The 14,510-nt window shown below is 51.1% G+C and overlaps 1 protein-coding gene across 1 annotated transcript in view; it reads right to left on the bottom strand.

Annotated features, from left to right (window-relative positions):
* The window catches only part of PKD1 (polycystin 1, transient receptor potential channel interacting), a 41,312-nt gene that overhangs the window by 5,148 nt on the left and 21,654 nt on the right, over positions 1 to 14,510 (bottom strand). Inside the window, exons 14-33 of the mRNA XM_048492729.1 lie at positions 14,157 to 14,409; positions 13,526 to 13,721; positions 11,687 to 11,857; positions 10,723 to 10,866; positions 10,362 to 10,572; positions 9,687 to 9,813; positions 9,361 to 9,477; positions 9,041 to 9,090; positions 8,637 to 8,839; positions 8,369 to 8,462; positions 7,471 to 7,574; positions 6,668 to 6,870; positions 5,331 to 5,525; positions 4,963 to 5,102; positions 4,655 to 4,782; positions 4,096 to 4,216; positions 3,136 to 3,261; positions 2,783 to 2,957; positions 1,061 to 1,348; positions 206 to 340 (exon numbers count right to left, since the gene is read on the bottom strand). Of these exons, the coding sequence (XP_048348686.1) occupies positions 206 to 340; positions 1,061 to 1,348; positions 2,783 to 2,957; positions 3,136 to 3,261; positions 4,096 to 4,216; positions 4,655 to 4,782; positions 4,963 to 5,102; positions 5,331 to 5,525; positions 6,668 to 6,870; positions 7,471 to 7,574; positions 8,369 to 8,462; positions 8,637 to 8,839; positions 9,041 to 9,090; positions 9,361 to 9,477; positions 9,687 to 9,813; positions 10,362 to 10,572; positions 10,723 to 10,866; positions 11,687 to 11,857; positions 13,526 to 13,721; positions 14,157 to 14,409 (3,181 nt within the window). The remainder of the gene's footprint in view (positions 1 to 205; positions 341 to 1,060; positions 1,349 to 2,782; positions 2,958 to 3,135; positions 3,262 to 4,095; positions 4,217 to 4,654; positions 4,783 to 4,962; positions 5,103 to 5,330; positions 5,526 to 6,667; positions 6,871 to 7,470; positions 7,575 to 8,368; positions 8,463 to 8,636; positions 8,840 to 9,040; positions 9,091 to 9,360; positions 9,478 to 9,686; positions 9,814 to 10,361; positions 10,573 to 10,722; positions 10,867 to 11,686; positions 11,858 to 13,525; positions 13,722 to 14,156; positions 14,410 to 14,510) is intronic.

Raw genomic sequence — 14,510 nt, 5'->3', positions numbered from 1 at the left:
CCATCATTTCTCACTCTGGCCCTCATTTCTTCTGTGTCTCAAGGGCTGCTGGGAGGCAGAAAACTCCCACCCGAGTACTCTTCTGGGGTACCAGGAAAAGGAAGGCACAGAGAAGCACACCTTCCCAAAACGACACCCCTCCCCCAGGGCATCTCTGAAACAAGACATCCAGCCTCCCACTGTGCTTGTGAGAGCCCGGATTTACCAGGAAGCCAAGCTGTGCGTAGGCAACAGTGAGGATCCCAAACGCCAGCCCTGCGGCAAACAGTTCTTTCGCCGACCGCTGTAGAGTTCTCCCAAACATGGACCACTGCCGGATGAAGCGCAGCTGCTGCGAAGCCTGTTTGGGACAACGGTGAAAGCTGAACCCCGTTGGGGGACTCCCCACCCACATCCCCCAATGTGTCTCCTGATGTTATGGAGGAAGAAGAAGAGTTTGGATTTATACTCCACTTTTCACAATCGTAAGGAGTCTCAAAGAGGCTTGCAAACTCCTTTCTTTTTTTCTTTCCACAACAGGCACCTTGTGAGGCAGGTGGGGCTGAGAGAGTTCTGAGATAACTGTGACTGGCTCAAGATCATCCAGCAGGCTTCACGTGTAGGAACAAGGAAACCAGTTCACCAGATAAGAGTCCGCCGCTCATACGGAGGAATGCGGAATCAAACCAGGTTCTCCAGATTAGAGTCCACAGCTCTTAACCATGACACCATGCTGGTAATCAGGGTGGTGGAGCTGACCCAGAAGGGGCCTCATTGTGTCCAATAAATATCCAGCTCGTGGCAGTTCTGATTATTGGCTGTCTCCAAACCCCCCTCCCACACACAATTAATTCCCTGCAGTGATTTGGTAGTGCATTTGGTGGAATGCATTTCACCTCAGAATTCAAGGGCATGTTAATGTGGGTCTGCAGTCTTGCTGTCTGAGGTGTGGTAGTGGGGAGGAACTGCGCATAAGCTGACAGTCCCTAGAATGTGATGGGTCGAAACTGTGAAGTTGCGATAGATTGCCTTCGCTTATTTTAAGGGTCTTTGCCATTTACATCCGTCCTCAAAACGTTACCTTGACCGTCAGTAGGAAGAGCAGAGCCACCGCCAGACAGCGGAAGGCGTTGTTGAGGGAAGCCACCTGGTGGAAACTGGTGAAGCTGTGCCTGTTCTGGAGGTAGGTAGCCCACTGCCTCCCTGCGAGAGTGGCCTGGCTGACGTACACCCCCACAGTGCAGATGGTGAGGAGGATGAGCAGCCACTGGCTGTAGCTGCTGGCCAATGCAAAGTAGGCCTTGCCGGCCTTCTTGATGGAGAGCGACTCGGAGACCACAAAGTAGACCACCACAATCATCAAGATGACCTAGAACCAGAGGCAACTGGGGTGAGTCTCGAATGAGCACCCGGCAGCTGACACAGTCCTGCTCATCGCAGGCTGGACTCTTAAGAGCTCGAGCACTTTCTCTTTGGGGAGGAATGTCTGGAATTGAACCTGTGACCTTCCCTCCCCCAGGATATCTGTGCTATCCTTCACTGTGACAATCTAGAATGTCCCAGTAGATGCCTTCTGGCTCTACCCACCACCCCTGGGCTACAGCCAGCATGCTCTTGCTCTCTCTCGCAGCCTAATCTACTTCATAAGGTCAAAATGGAGAAGGTGGGAGTCTCTGGTCTGAACTCATAGAGGAAGGGCAGTTAAAATGGGATCGATAAGATAACCAGCACTTGTCCGTCGACTGCAATCTCTGGGACTTTGTGTCTTCAGTTCCCACAATCCCCAGCTCCCTGCAGTGGACAGCTGTGTTCCTTTCAGCCCCAAAGACCCAAGAGGGGAAAGAGGAACAACCAATTATTACTGAAACTGATTATTACCGATTATTACTGATGCCAAAACCGATTATAACCGATTATTGCCGTTTACCAAAACCGATTATTACCGATACCGAATGCAATTATTTCCAATTATTACCGATACGAAACTGATTATTACCAATTAATGAAACCGATTATTATCGATTATTACTGATACTGTATCCAATTATTGCCTTTCACCAAAAAATTATTACCGATTATTACCGATTACTGAAACCAATTATTACCGATTACTGAAACCGATTATTACCGATTACCGAAACTGATTTCCAGAACCAATTATTACCGATACCAAATCCGATTATTACAGATTATAACTGATACCGAAACTGATTATTACTGATACCGAATATAATTATTACCGATTACTGAAACAATTACTGATTATTAACGATACCAAAACATTATTACCGATTACGATACCAAATATTAACAATACCAAAACCGATTATTACCGATTATTACCTATTACCCAAACCGATTATTACTGATACCGAATCCGATTATTACTGATACCGAAACCAATTATTACCAATTTCCAAAACTGATTATTACTGATTACTGATCATTACCAATTATTACCAATTTTTAACGATAACAAAACCAATTATTACAGATCATTACCAATTACCAAAACCGATTATTACCGATTACTAAAAGCAATTATTACAGATACAGTATCCAATTATTACCAATACCGAAACCAATTATTACTGATTACTGAAACCAATTATTACCTATTACTGAAACCGATAACTGATTATTACTGATACCAAAACCAATTACCTATTATAACCAATTACTGAAACCAATTATTACCGATTACCGAAACTAATTATTACCCATTACCAGAACTGATTATTACTGATACCAAATCCGATTATTACCGATTATAACCGATACGGAAACTGATCCCAGCACTGACCATCATGAGAAGCTGCACTGTAACTCCTCCGTTGCGTGGAAGGAACGGGATGGACCCAATGGCGACCGCTGGCAGTGCATGTCCTGGCATGGGGAACTCCAGCCTCAAGGTGATGACCGCGGAGAGAGCCAGGCCAGGGTTATACTGTGTCAGTTCTATGAAGACTGCTTGGCTCCTGCCCAGAATGGAAGGGGAGGGGAGGTCAGGTAATGTGGGAGTAAGGAAGAGGGAACAGGGTTGGCGACCATGCCCGACAGGGTGGCAGAGGGTCTACCTGTGACTGCCAGCTGTCTACCTGGGGCCACCATGAGGCTCACCCTCGTTGCTTGCCTCCCCTGGGTGCCCACACTTACATGTTATTGATCCAGTTGTTCTGCTGGAGAAAGTCCAGCCTGGTTTTGCTTTCCTCCAAGGTGGCCCCCAGCTCCTGGACGTAGCCCCCACTGTCGTAGAAGGCGAGGTAGCCCCAAAACCAGATTCTGAAACAGAACCGAAAGGGGGAGAAGGACCGCAGGTTCAGCTTATGGGTGGACCCATTTTCTCTGCCCCAGTTCAAAATCTTCTCTGGAGCAGCTTTACCTGGAATCCTGTCCTGCCTGCCTTCCTCCTCAGTTTAGAAACCTTTATTAACAATACCATAATCGGGAGATGCCCGTGAAGAAGAAGATGAGGAGGAGGAGTTTGGATGTATGACTGCTCGGTTCCACTTTTGCACCAGCGTAATCTTTGTGCCCAACCGACTCCTTTCCAGGCAGTCTGACTGCATTGGAGTACACACCTTCCTTTTTCAAACACAGATATCCCTGGAGGGGCAAAAGCTGCTTCGTGACCCACAGCTTGACTTTGAAATGGGGAAAATGTTTGCTCGGATGTGGCAGAAGCTATGACATGAATCCGTGAAGCCGCCTTAGACGGTATCATATCTCCAGGCCTTCAGGGTCATTTTATCTACCCAGAGTAGTAGCAGCTCTCCAGAAGGTCACAGGCAGAGGGACTTCCGCATTCCTTACTGCTAGATCCTTTCAACTGGAAATGTTACAGATAGAACCTGGGGCCTTAAGCGTGCAAAAGTCATTCTCTACCACTCAAGCCACAGTCCTTCCAAGACGGAAACACATTAACACAACAAAGGGAGTGTGAAAAGCCTTGAAAGGGAGTGCAGAGAGTGGCCCCGGGTATTGCATTCTGCACCCTACAGTGATACGTCCCCCAGAGAGCCAATCAGCAGTCTGGCCTGCCATGGGATGAGTTGGGAGCCACGGTTCTGACAGCCGATTTATAGCGCCGATTGCAGCAAATTGGGAGCATCTTACCCTGCGGACTCTGGAGGCGAATGGATCCAGCGTTGCGTGAGGTTGTCCGACCCACTTTTCCAGCCGGCGGCGTAACTGCTAGTGTCAAAACTGTTGGAGCAGACGATGCATTTCTTCCCGGCTGCAGGGTTAGGGTTAGGTAGGGTTAGACTGCTTTTCACGGGACCCAGGCGTTCTGCCGGGGAAACAGTTGGCCCTGACTTTCCTGCCGATTCCCCGCATGGCTGAACTGCCTCTCCAAAACCTATCCATGTTTCTAATCTCTTCTCCCTTCTAAGGCACCAAAGGGATGGGAGCACCCCTTTCCCCAAGGACCCCAGTTCTGTGAAAGGCAAGATACCTCCACCCACCCACCGGAACCAAGGAGGCCAACACCACCTACAGCAGACAAAAGATGCCAGCAGGCCAGTTCATTCTAGAGACGACTCGAACAAGCGAGCCAAGCTAGATGTTACAATGGGCCCTTTCAAGACCAGAATCTCTCCCCACCTATTAAACTGCTGATGATGACATCTTGCAAAGCAATCCTCTGAACAGGGCGGGCAATGAATCCCCCTACCTTCCTGCAGGCGGACTTGCCGCAGCTGCGGGCTTCCCAAGGTGGTGCTGCAGCTCCCCGAGCTGGACTGGTTGTTGTACAGGTACGGTAAAAGCCGCTGTGACATCCAAGCCCAGAACTCGTCAGGTCTGTGCAGGTGTGGTGGGGAGAACAAGGGGAGAGGGAGAGGAAGAGGAGGAAGAGAAAGATGAGTGTGGAATGCTGCTTCTGAAGACTTCTTGGCATCAGGGAGCTGGGATCACTGACTGGCTGGGACGTCTTGCACCATGAGGGCTAGGAGCTCAGGCGGCCGCGCTCTGCGGCAGTACCTCTTAACGCGCAGGAACTGATCGCTGGACATCTGTTGCTTGACAGAGCTCTGCAGCAGGAAGGCCCGGCTGTTGAAGGAGGTGTCGCCGTAGTTAGTGAGGAGGGTGGCCAAGAGGAACAGCATGTAGACGAGGAAGTTCTGGCCGGAAGAGATAGGACAACAGAGGGCAGCGTTAGCCCCACTCTGCAGGAGCAACCTGAGGCGTCCTCCACCAGAGTCTCGCCTGAGTCTTGCTTTGTTGGCGCTACCAGCGCTCACGTACAAGGAGCCGTGAGGAGGAGTCCTCCTTAAGAATAGCCTGGAGCTACCAGGAGACCCTCCCTCCTTGGACCCCCTCTGCCCCTTTGCTGATACCGCCCCCCTCACCTTCAGCATCCTGTGCAAAAGTTTCACTTTCCTGGCTTCCTCCTTGGCCTGGAAAAGAGCAAATCCCTGCGGGGGGCGGACCTTGCCGATCTTCTCAGAGATGTGCTCCACCAGCGGGTACTCCACCAGAGTGTCGTCCTCCTCCGGGTGCAAGCGCTTGGCCACCAGGGAGAAGTAAAGGGCCTCAAGGAGAACCTGAGGACAGGAAAAGTCTCGCTGTAGAAGAGATCCCTGCTCAACTGGCCGCCGTCCCCGCAACGTGAGCATGCGCATTTTTTTAAAAATGAAGTGAACGTAGCACACGCAACAGCCACACAAGGTTGAGTTGTGTTCCGCAGCCATGAAGCCCGGACACAGCTTTTCAAGCGCACAAAAAGAACCGGTGTCTTGAGTTGAAGACTGATGGTTCCATTTCCATGTTTACTCCTCAGAAATAAGATAAGATAAACTTTAATGTCATTGTGCATGCACAACAAAAATACAAACATCCCCTGATGCACCTTTCAGCATTCCCCACCCCCCATCTTCCACAATCCCCCTTCCAACCATCCCTACGCAGCCACATCAACGCGACACTGTGGAGTTCAGCATAGCTGCAGCTTTAGAATAGAAGCTGTCTCTGAGCCTGGTTGTCCTTGTTTTTATGATCCTATACCGTCTGCCAGGTGGTAATATTTTTAAAAAAAGAGTATGCAGGGTGAGACGGGTCTTTCGGAATATTCTGAGCTTTCTTTAAACAGCGGGAATTATAGAGTTCTTGCAAAGAAGGGAGAGGGCAGCCAATAATTCTCTGGGCAGTAGTGATTCCCCTTTGGAGCGCCTTCCTATCTGCCACTGTGCAACTGGCAAACCATGCACAGATGCAGTATGTCCGGACACTCTCTATGGCACAGCGGCAGAAGGTCACCAGCAGTTTTTCATAGTTGTTGTTTTGACCAGGTTGGCATCAGTGTGGAATGGACATCTCAATGGGCTTTTCAAAACACATGCAAAGCAATTTACAAGGCGCAAGGGGGCCTCCTGTGCGCAAGCGAAAACAGATGGCGCAGTTCAGCGCTGAAAAAAGGAACAGTCCTGCCCTAAAGAGCTGGGGAAACACAACGTCTGCAGCAGGGGCCAACGGGGGAATGACTGGCTTGCCAAGGTGGTCTGCCCCAGTGGTGGGATTCAGCCGGTTCGCACCACTTCGGCAGAACCGGTGGTCAAAATGGTGCTTGTAAACAACCAGTTGTTAAATTATTTGAATCCCACCACCAGAACTGGGTTGTTGAGTTTTTAAAATCCCACCACTGGTCTGCCCCCAAAATGCCAAGAAGGCGGGAGCAGCCGAGTCTTACCTTGAGGGGTTCCCAGAATAAGAAGGAAGAGAGGAAGCTAAAAATCCCTGAGATGAGCCACATGAGGGCCACGCTGGACGTGAACGAGACGCCGATCCACGCAGAGACCCCGAAGCAGATGGCCAGGAGGGCGAGGCTGAGGCCGTGGCCCAGGAACAAGCACCAGGAGGGCAGGAGGCGCTTCCGGAGGGCGTGGTCTGCCACTGGAGGAAAAACAGGCCGCTTTATTTTATCAGCCTTTTCATGGGCTGCTTCTGTGTTAGGCGTGGTTTTTATGCCACTCATTTCTAATGGCTTTTTAACAATAAGCTGCCTCGAGCAGGACAAAGGATGGTGGAGCCTCCTTCATTGGAGGGTTTCCAACAGAGGCTGCAGGGCCACCTGTCAAGGGTGCTCTGACTGTGTGTTCCCACATGGCAGGGGGTTGGGCTGGATGGGCCTTGGGGTCTCTGCCAACTCTATGATTCTGTGACTCTGAAGAGGCAACATGGAAATATTATAAATACATGCTGAAGGCAAGGCCACCCAGTTTGTTGGGGGTCTCCACCCATTCCTAAAATAAATTCCCTCCATGTAGCCTCCTTCCCGAATGCTTTGGTGGCAAATACTACACATGACACGGGGTGGGGGGTGTTCATGTGGGGGTTGAGGAGGAAAAGCCGGGTGAGAGAGCAGGCCGGAACAGGTGGCAGGCCTCCTCCTTCTTGGGTGATGGAGCACATTCCAGTTGGGAACTGCGAATAGAGCCCTTTCCCGCTCCCCACCCAGTTTGAGACCGAGAGCAGCTCTGGACACCCCAGTACCTGTCCGCGTTGATTTGGCCGAGCAATTCAGCTCCCTGCTGGGGGCCGCCACGTTCAGCCTCTGCATCATGATGGCTTCTGTCTTCTCCCCAAGCATGCTGGATCTACCAGAATCAAATCAGGTGCATTAAATCTTAGCCACTCTTTCTTGGCCCCGGGAGAGGGGCAGAGCCAATGACCAACACAAATCCGCTGCCAGGACATTCAAGGGGGGGTCTCTGGAGCCAAGAGCCCCTTGCGGCAAGCGTTCTGGCCCCCGGCCATCTGCACAGATGCGATGGCAGGTTAGGAATGAATAGCGTAGCCCAGGGGTCTGCAACCTGCGGCTCTCCAGATGTTTGTGGACTAGAATTCCCATCAGCCCCTGTCACCATGGCCAATTGGTCATGGTGGCAGGGGCTGATGGGAATTGTAGTCCATGAACATCTGGAGAGCTGCAGGTTGCAGACCCCTGGCGTAGCCTTTACTGGCATTACAAAAAAACACGACTACCATGAATAATATTAAAACAGGCGATAAAACTCAGGCAAAAATAAATAAATTGCAAACTCTGAATTATGTCCCTAAGAAGATTTGCTACCTCTTCACAAAAAGCAGAATCGGAATTATTCAACAGGAGAAATAATCTGAACAAATCTGTTGGCTCGGGTTGAAAAAGAAGAGATAAATTAACATACGTGGATCTAATTTTAGCAAATCTAGTACTAGTGTAATAACTAGTGAGCCAGCGTTTCAACTTGATTGGAATTACAACTGCATGGCCTCTTAAGATTTTTAGAGATTACTAAACCTGGATGGCAGGTTATGGAGAAGGGGCACAATTCCCTTGCAAAGAAACCCCGCACAAAATGCTTTTGTTGGCACCACCCGAGACCGCCTGCATCCCAGCCGGACTTACAGCCCTGAGATCAAGTCAGTTTCCATCCTGGTATACTGCCCTGCATCCATGCTGCTCATTCCATCGGCTAGGATTTGCCTGATCAGGTCTTCATCTGTGGTGGGGAAAAGACACACAAGATGGCATCTGGGGACGGTCTCAAGATATGCCAGAGGAGGCAAAACGTACCTGTTCCGGCATTGCAGAGGAGGTGGCGGATGTCAGCCATACAAGGCATCTATAGAGTAGACCCTGGCTGGGCTGTGCTGTCCATCCGCCCATGTCTCACCTGAAGCAGAGAAGTATCTGGTCTGAGCTTGGGGCAAGCCAACTGACAAGCCGTCCTCCTCTGTGGCTAAAGGCGCTTCGAGGCCAAGATGGCGGCTGGTCCTCCCCCTCTTCAGTTTCTGGATGGTGTTGCCCATGATGGAGGGATTGCTGAGGAGATCTGGCCAGTTGGGGAGAGCCTCGTTGGAATGCCACCGGATCAGACTGGGGGAAGAAAAAACATTCAGAAGAAGACTGAGAGCATGAACGAGGAATCCTCCAGCGACTTAGACAAAGTTTTGCGAGAAATGCCACTTTTCACCACAGCTCCCTGGTGGGCCTTGGCTATAAAATGCCCTGGGCAAGGAGGAGGAGGGTGGAAGGCATACAGCAGACACAAACTGGGGTGGAGGGCACCACGCTTACCTCTTGGAGTCATCCAGGAACACGTCTGTTTTTGTTTGCTCTGAAAAGGCCTGTGGAGAAGAAGGAAAAGAGCACTTATGCTGGGTCCCCGTGGCTCTCCTCTCAGGATCCAAAGCACGGGCTCCTTCTGGGTCACCCGTGGCCTCAGACTTGATTTTAGATCAGCAGAAACACCCCAAGGGACGGCTAACCTGATGTCCACTAGCCTGTCGCCAAGGCAGAATAAGTCAAGCACAGAGGACCGGCTGTGGGCCGAGAACAGCCCGTGTTTGGGATGGGACTCTGTGCGCCCACCCTGGCACCCTGCCCCCAGCCCTCACCTCCGTCCGGAGCCCTGGGAAGTTGAGGAAAGAACTCTCCAGCAGCGAGGAGTCCAGGTAGTTGTCGATCTCCAAGGACTGCTGGTCGGAATGAGTCAGGGACTGGCTAACAGACACCTGCCAGGGAGAAGGGCGCTTGAAGGGAACGGCCAATTCTGTTGGCATCATGGAGCAGGGCTATTAAGGGGCTGCAGCTCAGTGCAAAAGGCCAAGATCCCCAGGTGCAGTGTCTGATGTGCACAGGTTCTTTTGGGACGACAATAAGGGGCACCGCGACATCTCATTGCAGGCACCTGCCCAGGTAAACAGACCCTTCCACTTGTTACCTTGCTTCGTGCCATCCGGAAGAGGAACAGAAGGACCAGGTAGAGCGGGTAGACGACCAAACTGGACACCAGCCCAACTGTGACCGTTTCGCTGCTGACTGGGATCAGGGTGGAAACTGCCACGTTGCTGGAAAGAAGGCAGGAGAGGGGAGAAGGAATGACTTGCCCTGCTCAGCGCATGTTACTTCCCTTGCCTCAGTTGCTAAGTTCAAAAAAGAGAGGTGCCACGGCTGAAATGTGCCAACATATCAAGAGCCAGCATGGCGTAATGGTTAAGAGCAGGTGCGCTCTAATCTGGAGAACCAGGCTTGATTCCCTACTCTGCCACTTGAGCTGTGGAGGCTTATCTGGGGAACCAGATTAGCTTGTGCACTCCGACACATGCCAACTGGATGACTTTGGGCTAGTCACAGCTTTTTGGAGCTCTCTCAGCCCCACCCACCTCACAGGGTGTTTGTTCGGGGGGGGGGGGGGAAAGGAGATTGTCAGCCCCTTTGAGTCTCCTTCCAGGAGAAAAGGAGGGGGATATAAATCCAAACTGCTCTTCTTCTTCTACTTATACTGCACACCTCTCCCCTGATCCCCTGATTTTTAGAGCTGCAATGTGACTACTCCAAGCAGGTAAAAGCCCCCTACTGAGCCAAGACAGAGGAGGATTTGCTGCTTCGGGCGCACCTGAAGTTGATGTCTCCCACAACACCATACCACACCGTGTTGGCGCAAAGGAACAGGAAGATAAGGAGGCAGCAGCAGGAGGCCCTCTGGACACGGGTGAAGCGGCTGCGTGGGGGGCGATCCCACAGAGACAGCCAGATGTGCTTTTCGAAGAAACCCCGCTGTAGCTCGCTCACAAAGATCCGCAAGAAGCTCCTCAGATCAGCCTCGCCTGCGTGGAAGGTGTGAAGAAAGCGTCTGCATTCCTAAAGTTTACTTAGAAGTCATTTATCTTGTACGGCATCCACTTGGGTCTTAGGTCTATCCCCCTTCCCAGAACTGGGCAGACTTGGCTGATCAGAAGCCCCCTCTGTTGACTTACTGGCAGCAAAGACCTCTCTCTCCACTACTCCGTTGTTCTCCTCTCTCTCCACAGACAGCCAGTCGTTCACCAGGAAGTGGAAGCTCTTGCTGGTCTGCAGGTCCCGGATGATGATGTGTTGGAGGTACCAGGAGGGACTGAGCCCTAAAACATCAATGTGATGGGGGGAAGGGGAGGGAGGGAGGAGGAGAAAAGAGGTATCAGGACCAGCTCCTCTCTGCTTTCAGGGACAAAGATTTTAAATCCCAGTGTTTTGGAAACTTAAACAACCTAAGAACACAGAACATGTAAAAGCAGCCGTTAAAGAGCACAGCAATAATTCAGCATCCTGTTGCACACGGTGGCTGGCCACCTCCCCACCCCCTGAGCAGCGGTGGCATAATGGTTAAGAGCAGGTTTACTCTAATCTGGAGGAACCGGGTTTGATTCCCCGCTCTGCCACCTGAGCTGTGGAGGCTGATCTGGTGACCCAGATCAGCCTGTATACTCCACATGCGCCAGCTGGGTGACCTTGGGCTAGTCACAGTTCTTCTGAACACTCTCAGCCCCACCCACCTCACAGGGTGTTTGTTGTGAGGGGGGAAGGGAAAGGAGATTGTAAGCCCCTTTCAGTCTCCTACAGGAGAGAAAGGGGGGATATAAATCCAACTCTTCTTCTGATAGGCCCACAAGCAGAAAAAGTGACCACAAAGCCAGTGTGGGGTAGTGGTTATGGTGTCAGACAAGGATCTAGAAAACCCAGATTTGAATCCCCACCCTTCACTGTGTTAAGTCTCCCAGGCTTCATCAGGATTCCACCTTCACCTGTAGAGGACCATACCTGCTGCGCTGTGTTGCGCTTCGTCTTCTACACAATAAGGCTTCCCAGTGCCTCTGGACCGAGCATCGTTCCTACGCTGTGCCAACCCACTAAGAACCAGGCCCAGCGTGCAGCCCGACACGGCAACGTCCACTCAAGCCGTACCTTTGTTGTCGTGCCAGATCCGGATTTTCCAGACGGTGCCCAGACTCTGCTCCGTGGCAATCTGGAAGATGTCGAGGCTGTTGCGGTGGAAGGCATCCTCGCTGTCCAGGTGCCTGTGCCCAGATTTATGGTCCATCCCATAGAGTGTGATCCCCACGTGGGCTGTCGTTCCTGGGAGGAATGAACAAAAGCAGATTCTTAAAGGAAAAGACCCCTTAAATTGGACACATTCAGGGAACAAATCCGGGTTTTTTGGCTTGCAAAGCTCCCCCACCCTGCTGCTGGGTCCTGCAGACGACAGCCCTTCACCAGCCTGCAAAATGCCTTTCTTTTGCAGGATTTGGAATAGGCTGTTTGACATCATGCAGCAATTGGCTTCTCTTCCCTTCTGTTCCACACCCAGAGATCACATTACGGCGGCCTCAGGAGGAACAGCGGATGGGGTTGGGCGGATCCAGCCTCATTTCCTCTCCAAACAGGAGTGGCTCTACTTGGCTGCCCATATCCCAGAGGGAAGAGGTGTTTGTCCTGGACTTTCTCTTCACAGAGTGGTCGAAAATGTGCAGGGCTGGGCTTCTCTGCACTTTGCCAGCAGCAGCTGGCCGCACCCGGTTCTACCTGGCCCACCTCTGGGATCCAGTTGCCCACAGAATGAGCACCCACGCCTTCTCACAAAGCAGACAGCAGCACCCTGCTGATATTCTAAGGACACACTAAATGTCCCTTAATGCTTCCCTTACATTGAGCTCCATTTGACCATAGATAGTCCTGCCATCGGGGTCAGCAAGAATGAAATGTGAATGGTGTAAAAATGAAGAGGAAGACAGATGCAATGGCAGGCACCCTGGTACAGTGGAACCTCGGGTTTCATTGCCTTCAGTTTTCATCGGTCTTGGTTTTCATCGATTTTTTCAGTGAAAATTTTGTCTCGGGTTTCATCGATTTGCAGTCAGGTGCAGGGGTTTGTGGAGAAAAATCACCCGGACAAAGCTGTTGCAGGCCATGTCTGCAACTTGTTTAATGACCATGTCTTGCCCCATTTCAGACAAATCTTAAAGAGGCGTCAGAAACAGACCTCTTTGGACAGCTTTCTGGTACGACATTGGTCTGCTGGCTCTGAAGCTGCTCCTAGTGTTATTGTTCGTTACTGTTTTCAGCATTAAACACTATGTTTATTCACCAAAAAAAAATATGTTTTTGGTATGGTTTTTGGAGTGCCTGGATTAATTGGATTTACATTGATTCCCATGGAAAAGTTTGCCTCGGTTTTCATCGGTTTTGGTTTTCATCGATTCTTTTTGGAGAGATTACCAATGAAAACCGAGGTCCCACTGTACTCTGCTCTGCAAAGCCTGGAGCATTCCTCCACTGTAAGCGACTCTGGTACAGAGTGTGGGACATGAGACTCCATTTAGCAGGAAATGCCCTCAGAGTCTTTGGAGGCCACTGGAGGTTACCAAGTTGGCATCCCAAAAGGCAAGGAGAAGTGGTAGCCCTGCCCAGCAGAGATTTGGGATGGCCACAGGGTCTCCCTGACCTCCCAGGGGCCAACCAGAATGAAAAGGAAGCCGGGCCTTTGGAAGTCTGATCCTCCACATCATAGATGCAGAACTTACTCTCTCTTGAATTATACGGTGAGCATCCAATTGTGTAACTTTCATTTTTAAAACAAACAGTTCAAAAAACCATTTTTTCAGTGCAGGCTGTCAAGGGAGAGAGGCACATCTCTTCAAATATTATCCCAACTTAACAATGTTAATGCCAGGATTTCCCTCCAGCGGCTGTAGAAAGCCACGCACATTTATTGGATCCCCGGGTTGGGCTCCCCGGGTTACTCACCTGACCCCGTGCCCCAGCCTGTTTTCACCAGGATTTCGTACTTGAACTGCCCATTCTTCCCACAGAAGGGGATCACCCCCACTCGGTTGATGTCAATCAGATCCAGTTTGTGCACAATCACAGCGGCCACCGAGTACGTCACAAAACAGATGGCGCAGGTCAACAGGACGATGTAGTTCAGCCCTGGACCTGGAGGCTGAGAGAGAGAGAGAGAGAGAGAGAGAGAGAGGTACATTGAGTTGTTTTAATGCCTTGCCTGCACCCATGGGCATCTCTGGCAGCACAAATCCTCAGCCGGCTGAATATAAGGAAATTGCAACAGCAACAACAAGAACTTTTCTCAACTGTCAGGAGTCTCAAGGTGGCTTACAAACCCCTCCCCCTCTTCTCCTCACAAGAGGCACCTTGTGAGACAGACGAGGCTGAGAATGTCCCCAGAGAACTATGACTAGCCCAAGGTCACCCAGCAGGTTCCTTCTGGAGGAGCAGGGAAACAAATCCAGTTCACCAGATTAGAGGCCACTGCTCTTAACCATCACACCACGCTGGTTCTGAAGGGTGTGAGATGTCCCAGCGCCCACCAGAGAAGCCCCAGACCCGGCTGTTGAAGGACACCCCAACTGTGACTCACAGGCCGTATGAACTGGACAGAATGCGGCGGGACGAAGAGGCTCGCTCCAAAGGCTGTCAGGTGTTGGGTTAAGCACATGGCCTGGTTAGGTGTGGTCCCCTCCAAGGGAGCCATGCCCTCCGTTTTCCAGCGCTCCTCCTCCTCACTGAAGTACTGGCACAAAGAGCTGTACAGGCCCAGCCTCACTTCCACCGGGGACCACAGGAAATGGTTTGTGATGTTCAAGTAGTAGTCCCCTGCGGCGTCATCAGTGCTGAGGGAAAGGTCAAAGAGGTAAGCAGGAGGCAAGTGGAGAAATAGGGTTGGCACATTAGATCAAGAAGAAGAAGAAGGAGGAGGAGTTTGGATTTATAC

Source organism: Sphaerodactylus townsendi, linkage group LG04, assembly GCF_021028975.2.
Source record: "Sphaerodactylus townsendi isolate TG3544 linkage group LG04, MPM_Stown_v2.3, whole genome shotgun sequence".
In the NCBI taxonomy this organism is placed as follows: Eukaryota; Metazoa; Chordata; class Lepidosauria; order Squamata; family Sphaerodactylidae; genus Sphaerodactylus; species Sphaerodactylus townsendi.
Note: the sequence above shows the minus strand (reverse complement) of the source record. Positions and strands in the feature narration are given on the sequence as shown.